The 9,090-nt window shown below is 40.5% G+C and overlaps 1 protein-coding gene across 2 annotated transcripts; it reads right to left on the bottom strand.

Annotated features, from left to right (window-relative positions):
• Positions 1-628: 628 nt before the first annotated feature.
• Spry3 (sprouty RTK signaling antagonist 3) lies at positions 629-8,139 on the bottom strand. Of its 2 annotated transcripts, none has more exons than XM_005414640.2 (2): positions 7,800-8,139; positions 629-2,133 (listed from the first exon to the last, which is right to left on the bottom strand). In XM_005414640.2, the coding sequence occupies exon 2, from the start codon at positions 2,025-2,027 to the stop codon at positions 1,161-1,163; it is 867 nt and encodes a 288-aa protein (XP_005414697.1). In that variant the 5' UTR covers positions 2,028-2,133; positions 7,800-8,139; the 3' UTR covers positions 629-1,160. The 2 variants fall into 2 exon arrangements, with proteins under 2 accessions (XP_005414697.1, XP_005414698.1); XM_005414641.1 differs by lacking the exon at positions 7,800-8,139 and adding an exon at positions 4,823-4,880.
• Between the last annotated feature and the right edge of the window lie 951 nt (positions 8,140-9,090).

Consider the following 9,090-nt stretch of genomic DNA (forward strand, 5'->3'; position numbering starts at 1 on the left):
TCTAAAGTTTTATAACTTCTTATGTCCACTTTTAAGGCCTGAGCCATGCAGTCTCAGGGCAGTTAGCTTCTAAGAGAGAACATACTTCTGTAATATCCTTTGCTTTGTTCATTTAGCTATAAAGCACGTCTGCCTTTGGCACTTGGGTCAGACATACAAAGTTATGAGCATCCTGATTTACTACCCTACTCAGCATGCTAGTGGAATCTGTCTGTACTATACATCGATTATTGGGAAAGAGAAAATCTCCAACTAATTAAATCTGGAAATGTAAGGTAACTCAATCTCATATGCTCACATACAGGTGAGTGTGGTTGTGAATGCACACACACACATCAGAATACAACTATTGCTAGCAATCAGTCCATTACAGTAATCCATTTCCCTTAATAAAAATTAGAAAATAGTATAGCATAGCAGAGTTTGGCGTCTATGGAAAAACAGCACTTTTGGACATGTTAGAGAAAGGACAGGTAGAGAGACACGAATATAGATCAAAAGATAAAAATACAGCAAACAGGACTAATCTAAAAGACCGGGAGGAGTAGAAAGGAAAACACAGAGAGAGAAAAGAGAACAAGTAAAAAATAGGCTGAGAATGAAGAAGGAAGGAAAATAGAATAGGATAATGAAAGAAGAGAAAGAGAAAGAAGAGACAAAAGGAATAGAGAAAAGAAGGGCAGTAAACAGGGAGACAAGGTCATATTCCCTGGAAGGTTGAACGCTGTTCCACATGTACCTGTGAAAACCATCGTAGAAGAAAGCTTCCAAAGGCACTGTGGAAAGCAGAGTGACAATCAGAGCCTGCACCGAGAGGCATTGCACTGGGGAGCCCCTAAACCTCCACGTTGCTGGCTCTGTCAGTCCTCAGTGTCCAAACCTCATGCCCATATACAGCATCACCTGAATTTGCCAGAACAGCCATAAGGGCTGATCTGGTGGGGTAAAAAGGTTGAAGAGGATTGGAATAGATACTGTGAAAAATAACAAGTTATCCTGCACCAGGATGTACTTTGCCATTCCCCTGACGCTACAGGAACAAAAGGGGTGAGGCCCTAACTTTGGCTAGTTTATTACTCCTCCCCCTCTCCAAAGATGAGGCCGATGCTTTACTGATGGGGAGCAGAAGGAGAAAGCTCTGGATCCATCTTGTAGGAAGGTCATACAGACTTTTCCTGGGCCTTGGGGAAGGGTGCACTACCAGAAGAGATTTTTCTGCACACAGTGTTGGTGTGCCTCTTACAGCGGCAGCCCGGTCGCCGGAGGCTATCATAGCCCTGCTGGCACAGATGGAGGCATCCACGGGTAGGCAGGTAGCAGCACAGGCAGGGTAAGAAGAGGGAGATCAGGCTCATGGCTGCCCAGCGGACAAAGCAAGAGCTAGGCCCACAGGAGCAAGGCTCATCAGCGCAGTTGTCTTCATCATCGGTGGAGCAGTGGTAGAAGAGGCCCTTGACACAGCAGAGGCAAGTGCCATAATCAAGGAGGCTCTCAGCAGAGCAAAGGCAACGCTGGTTGCACAGCCAGCAGGAGGGGAGAGGGCGAGCTGCTGTGCAGGGGACACACTTGCAGCGCCCACACTCCTCGCAGATGAAGAGGTGCTCACTGGGGTGTCCTGCAGATTGCTCAACTTCTCCCTTCAGAGCACCATCAGCCTTTGAGTGGGCCCCTGCTCCAGGCTGGGTTCGGATGATGGACTGGCCTGAAGGTGAGGGCGTAATGCTGGCCAAGAGCCTTTGATCAGAGGCAGTGGTGCTATGGGACATTGAGCTGGCAATGCTAGATTGGCTCAGATGCTGAGGCAAGGGCTGCAATTGATGGCACTGGCTGAGACTGCGGGGGATAGCATTAGGCATGTTAGCCAGGGACCAATCAGATTTGTGGGTTTGTACAATAAGGGAAGGACTAGAGAGGGCCTGTTTACAGGGGGCTGGAGGTCGTTCCACATAATCATTGCTAGCATGAGTAGAGCGCAGCTGTTCAATAGGCAGAATTTGTTGGAAATCATCTATCACTGTGGCATCCATTTTGCCTTGATTTTTGAGCTCTGAGTGGTTTTAGGTCAGAGTGGCACTTATGGTGATAAGGAGGAGCCCTTGTAGTTACATGGATCTCAGGGCACATCAGAAAATCCTAGGAGAGAAGGAATAGAAACAATAAACACAGGCATAAGTGCTTTTCAGAGAACCAACAAAGGTCAAGTCCTATTACTACCACTACCTTTAATCACTTTTAAGTAATATTCATGCTGTATCTTTATTTTGGAATTGACTATCTACTTCTTTACAGACTAGACTGGTCATTCAATCCAGGTTATAAAGCAATTTGGGAGCAAATATTAAATCAATGATTCTTTTCATATTCCATCATAAAAGCAGGTTCACAGGAGCAGCTAGTTCATTCCAGGTTTTGCTAACAGAGAAATACAGGCCTTGAACATCAGAATTCTAATAAAAACAGAATGAAACATTAAATGCAGAAGTCACTTCCTAAGGCAATCCCAAAGCGAAACAAAACACCTCAAAATTCTCCCGTGAGAAATTGCTCATATATGTATGTGTATGTATACAATCAAAAATTCTCACTTCAGTGAAATTTATGACAATGAGAAAGCACAGAGAAGAAAAGACATTGCTTGATTCAATGCATGCAGACATGCAAGCAAGATACAATAATGACAGATATGGCAGAGACACGGCAGAGAAATAGGAATTAGGCTATTAGTAGAATAATAGGAAAAAACCTTTTCAAGAGTGAAGGAAACCAACACTCTATAATTTTGCAATTCTCCTCACCTTACAGTGACTTTAATTTATTGGGGAGGTGATTCTTTTTAAATGACACAGTGCCTCCAAAGTAAAAATTTTTTGGACACGGAGTAACACTGGAGTTAATGAACTACAGAGAACTCTAGAAAGCAAGTCCTGAATTATTTCAAACATCACTTGTAATTGTAGTTATTACCACCCTAGTCAATTCTATAATGATGACATTTATCAAGAAGACTCTGCTTGGGGTTGCTTTTCTTTAACTTTACCTTATACCAAAAAACCTGATTTCTTAAAGAGTAACAATACTATTATGCTATATTTTAGCTAAATTGAATAGCTAGAAAACATACGCTCACATTTCCACTGTGCTGCAAAGAGTTGGATAGTCATACTCTTAAGGGATCTGAGGAAGCCTAGAACTAATAGTGACCAAAAGAAAAGTATTGTACAAATACTAGATTGGAGCTGGAAATGCAGTTTAGTGGTAGAGTACATACTTAGCATTCCCAGTACAATAAAAACAAAAACAAATAATAGACTGCTGTATCATACTACCTAGAAGATTGAACAGCAAAAAGTACATACCTACACACAAATCCAAGAGACAACATGAAGTTATCAGTACTTAGTAAACAATACCATGAATAAAGAATATATTTAAAATCTATCAGATTTTAGACTTTCTCAAAGTAGATCAATTACTCATACTAATATGGAATGAATAGCTTGAATGTGTAATATAAATGAATGAGAGAGAAAATAGTGGCAGGTTAGGTTTCGCTAAGAAAGCAAACATGACACTGCAATGAGCTCAACTCAGTAAGAAGAAAAATAATGATATAGTACCTAAAGGACCCGTGGTTAATGACCAGACTTAGGTAACTTCTGAAGCTATATCCCCATGTAAAGATGATTAGCTGAGTTTACATCAGTTAATTTTTGAAAAGAAGATTTAATTTGGTTAACAATAACATATTTGGCACAACTCATCAAAAAATTATTGTGAAAATTTCACTTAACTAGTTGTTTTGCTGTTAAATAAATTCAGCAGAAATCAATGCAGATGAACACTATGGAGACTCCAAGACTCAACTATCTATGTTACATTTTCAAATCTCATCAAATCACTTACTTTTTCAAGGCCTCATTTTCATTTTTATATAATTATAGGAGTGGACTAGGTGATGCCCAAGGTACTTGCCCTATCATGGTCTATATTTCTATAGCTATGCAATTTGATAAAAAAATTCTTTTCACCCATACCTTTTACATCTTCAAGTCTTTAGTGTAAGCTAGGCAATGTGTTCTTGGGTTTTGGGGGAATTCAAAAGCAAAAATGTATGTCTTCTTCATTTACTTGTACTCCAAGTCCCCTGCAACCTCCCACCCCTACATTTTCTGCACCATTATAGATCCAGGATTGGAAAGGAACACACAGTTTTCATTTGGACATCTAAATAAATAAGAACACATTGTTCAGCTGGTTTGGAAGGTATATGTGGATGTGGGAGGTTTGGACTGTGAAGAGTCTTTTGACAAATTTATAAGATATGGATTTATGTCCCATTTATCAGCTAAAGATTGTGTGGAGTTATTCAAATCCTTTATACTGTAAGCACAATAATGTATATGGCAGATGCAGTTTAAACTCCTTTATTTACCAAAGGATATTAGATTCAACACATATTAGAAATTTCAAGAAGCAATGATTCAAAAGAAGTTAGTTACACAAGGTCTCATAGTTACAGGAGATATTTATGTGGTATTTCAAAGACAGGATTCCAAGGATGTTACTAGGTACCTTAGGGATATACCCAGAAGGTTGAAAGCTCAGATTGGAAGAATCTAGGTCATAATACTAATGACTCAGAACCAATAATGAGAACCATGTTCAAAGAGGATTCTGTCTGGGGAGCAGAAGGGTACATGATGTTTAGATTAGAAAGTGTATTAGAATATTGATTAGATTTCTACAAGACTAAGGCATTGAGAGCCTTGGTTGGATGATTAAAGCAAATTGGGGGCATCAGCTGGGTTGATGAGGTACTTACTGTCTTGCTTTCAGGTAAGGGGATTGACAGGATGAAATCAGAAGGTTTCTTCCTGCTGTTTACAATCTTTTATTAGAATGGATTCTGGGATCCAGTGTGGAAGATCTGCTGCAATACAGTGGGCAGTAAGACCTGGGTAAAATCAAGGTGTTGAGTAGGTTTAAATAAAAGGATTGGATGACAATGAATTGTTTGTCATAATGGACCTGCTGAATCCCATCTGGCTAATAGGGATGAACCAAAATTGATACATACTGAAGAGTAAGGTAAGAGAGGAAAAATGCTGAGAAACAAATAGGCAACAGACTGGTGCAGCACATAGACTAGATGAAAAACTAATACTGCATGTATGTTTATGATTCAGAAATCCACCCACTAAAGAGCCATTCATTGTAAGCAGCAACAGTTAAGAAACTGACTGTGCTTTTGGTCAATGCCATGCTCTATTAAATGAGAATAAGAAGATGTATGTATTACATATTAATAAACAGGAGTCAAGGTGATTACAAGTCTGTGCTGCATATTGATGGGATCTAGTGATTTTTGTCACGTAGTGCCTCTGCAGTAATGAATGATGCATTGTAAACCCACTCCCATCTCAGTCTCTCTGGCCAGGTGCTCATAGCTTTCTCAACAGTTTTTCTGTATTCCTGAATTTGCTATGTTCAACCTAAATAGAAATTTCTTTTCTTATGCCAATTTAGGGACTAGAGAGCTAAATCCATTCCAAAAATGCTAATATTTGTTAATGAAAGAAAATATATTTTCTCCCTGAAACCTAAAATCTGCCACATTGAGAGTAAAGTTAAAAACTTTCCTATCTATAGCTCATCTATGCTAATACCTTAGATAGTTCTGATTTCTATGATAAATACTTTCTGATACAATATGACTCAATGTTGATTTCAAAGAAGAGGGAGGAAGAGAAAACGAAGGGCTTGGCTGCTATTTTCTCCCACTTTCATAGATTCAATGCTGTTTTGTACCTTACTGTGTAAAGGCTTTGGGGTGTGTTTCTTTTCTGTACTATGCTGTTATATACACTCGTTCTCAGAATAACTGAAAGCAAACATAGGGGGAATTTCTGTTATGGTTTTATATGTTTTCTTAGTTCTACTGTTCCAAAGTCTGCTCTCTAAAAATCCCTCTCTGTGCAAAAGCATTTGCATCTCTATCAAAGCACACCCCCCCCTTATAAATACCAAGTTGTATATAGTTTACATTACTAACCTCTCTGCCACTGACTGGGCCTCCCTCATACCGCATACGTCTTGCTGGAGCTGCAGGTTCTCACCACATTTAACTCTTAACTTGTCACTTTGCTACCTTAGACCTATTCATTAGTTCAATAGTTTTATTGATACTCGTAGCAGCTTATTTCAAACCAGAGTCTTGTAGTTTTTAGACCTTGCATTATTAAAGATGTTGTAGTGATTAGTGATACAGGGAAAATTGTAAAATCAAATTTATTTACATATTTCTAATCCTGAGCAAAAAAGCAAGAAGCTAGTTGCTCATTTAAAAAGCTAGACTCTTTTAACCTTAAATCCTTTTGTAAGACACAAGAAACATAAACTGTAGTCCTAATGCTAGTTTTATTTTGCTGTGTGGCTCTAGGCAAATGACCTGTGTTCCACGTCTCAGTTTATTCATCAACAAAATGAAGGGTATGAAAGGAGTTTTTTAGCCTTTCCTTGTCCAGATGCTCTAAATTTTATGCTGGGTTTGTTGGCTGCATATCTTAGCCTCAAATTCTTTCATGAATAATTAGTCTCCTTTCCTTTAGATCCTTCCCCACCACTCAGCTCTTCAAATCTGAGTAAACACATCCAAATCCAAGTCTTTCAGATCACTATCTAGACTATATTTCACAGCTTGAGAAACCTAAAAACAGAACACAAAGGGACAAAATGTATAGAATGGCACAGTCAAATCTCAGTATATGTTTAAGTCAAAGAGAACAAAACTAACACCTCACTGGGGATACACTGCTAGCCTGCGCATTATTTGTATTTATGTATGCAGCTGACTTGTTGGGAACCAGATTTAACACCTGGTATACCGAAATTCATGTGATAACACATCATATCACATTACATTCTGCAAGGTTTTTATGTGCTCAGAAAGCAACAATACTGTAGTTTACATTTTAGAATAGATTTTCTGTTTAAGAGTTCAATGTCTGTTTTCTATGCATCCAATTCCATTTTCAGTATACAGAGATGAGTGATAATTATAATTAGATGTGTGTGCAGGAGTATCCTGTAAACCATTGCCCTAGGTCTTATTAATGCCTACAGTCTAACCAGACATGCTCACAGGTTTTCACTTTTGACAAGATTCCCATCTGCTATACATAGGTAGACATGTGCACACATACCCGAGGCATGGATCGTTAGATTTCTAGATCGTTGCTCTGACTCAATTTAAGGGGGGTGGGGTGGGTGGGTTATGCCTTGTCAGCTTGCGCCATTTCCACCCAGGGCAAGGTGATGTGATGAAATCTGAATGATGCACAGCCCAGAATTATGAGCCAATAGCAGACTAGCCCCAGACTGACAGGGTGCCCGCTGGGCAGCAGGCTGGCCTCAGCACGGGTTCTTCCTCCTTCCTCAGCTTGGGTGGTTAGGCTGCCTGCGTTATGAGGGGCCTTAGGGAAGCACCAATGCATTTAAAGGTCAACAGGCTGAACATTAAATACATTAAATTGACATTGGCTTTAAGAGGATCACTGTAAAGTACTGTCTTGATATATAAATTTCCAATACGGGTAATTTTCTACAAGAGCTGATTCATTTAAATCTCATTTAAAGGGTTTTCATTTTATTTTACCCACGCGCTTGCGCGCGCGCGCGCGCGCGCGCGCACACACACACACGCACACACACAACTGCACAGGATGGCTGGAATGAATGGCAATCTGTGCACTGCATAGAAGGAATTCTGGAGTCTTTAAGAGCTAATCTCTGTGGCTTACCTTGAGAAAAGGGTTTATCCATGCTGAGAGTCGCAGAACTAATGCTTCATCTGGCTCAAAGAACCCCTTCTGAATCTTTAGGTTTCTCCACCTCTTTTCGGAAAGTCTGAATGAAAACTGGCAGCGAAGCCAGAAACAGTTCTGTCTTGGTCCTTCCGACACAGCAGAAAAAACAGAAACAGAAAAAAAAAGAAAAAAACCGAAAAACATAACAACAACAACACAAAAGGAGGTGGTGATGGGGGAATCAGACCTGTAGTGGCAGATACTTTGGATAGATTTTACATGCAGCTCTAAAGCTTGATGCACGCATTCCCCAAAGAAAGCTCAGCAGGGTAAGTTGTTCACCTCCTCCTCTTTCTCCTCCTCTTCTTCGTTCTCCTCCTCCTTCTCCTCTTTCTCCTCCCCCTCCCCCTCCGCCTCTTTCTCCTCCCCCTTCTCCTCCTCCTGTTTCTTTCCCCCTCCTCCTCCAATATTTTCCTTCCCCTCCTCTTCCCCTCCCCCTTCCCTCCTCCCTGTTCCTCCTCCTTACCTCCTCCTCTGAATTCTCTTTTGCCCCCGCCTCCACCTCCGCCTTCGTCTCTTCCAATCTGTCAGAACAGCAATAGAAACTGCAGTTGTAGATGCAGGGTATCTCAACAGAGCAATACCGCTAGTGTGTGATTATTTATATAGCTCAGGGTATGTTGGTATATAATCTGCAGGGGGAGGGGGATGAGGTAGCACTGTGTTCAGTTCAGCTAACTGGCTGTTTTGTGAATGTAGACGATTTCTGGAGGTCTTGTGAATGGGTTATTGGGGAGGATGGGAAGGAATTTATTGCTCCTTGTTATAATTTCTTTCTCTCCCCCTCTCTGTGTCGTTTGCTTTCCCGGAGCTGTAGCTCTTAATGCTTGGCTAAGTGGCGTCATCCAGTTGAAATTGAATCGACCCATTAGAACTCCCCATAGGAATCTCTGTATCCGGTCCCTGGGTAATGACTGAAACAAAATTTAAAGGGAAGTGGGGGTAGGGTGGAGAGTAACAATTTTAAGGAGGCCTTATTTAAATATCTCTGCCAATCACATTCTTACCAAGCCACTCAGCCCTTACTGAGTGATTGCAGCTTTAATCAAATAGAGGGGCTTTCTTTCGTTTAAGGGTTTCTCATACCTTTTCCTCATTCATTTCCACTTTTTCTGCACTAATGATTGTCCACCCATCACGCACTAGGAAACCATTACCCAACCTATATTCTCTTTCTGCCTTAAGCATGTCATACACTGTACAACAAATATTTATGGAGTGCCTT

This window comes from Chinchilla lanigera, unplaced genomic scaffold, assembly GCF_000276665.1.
Source record: "Chinchilla lanigera isolate Chin_1 unplaced genomic scaffold, ChiLan1.0 scaffold00193, whole genome shotgun sequence".
NCBI lineage: Eukaryota > Metazoa > Chordata > Mammalia > Rodentia > Chinchillidae > Chinchilla > Chinchilla lanigera.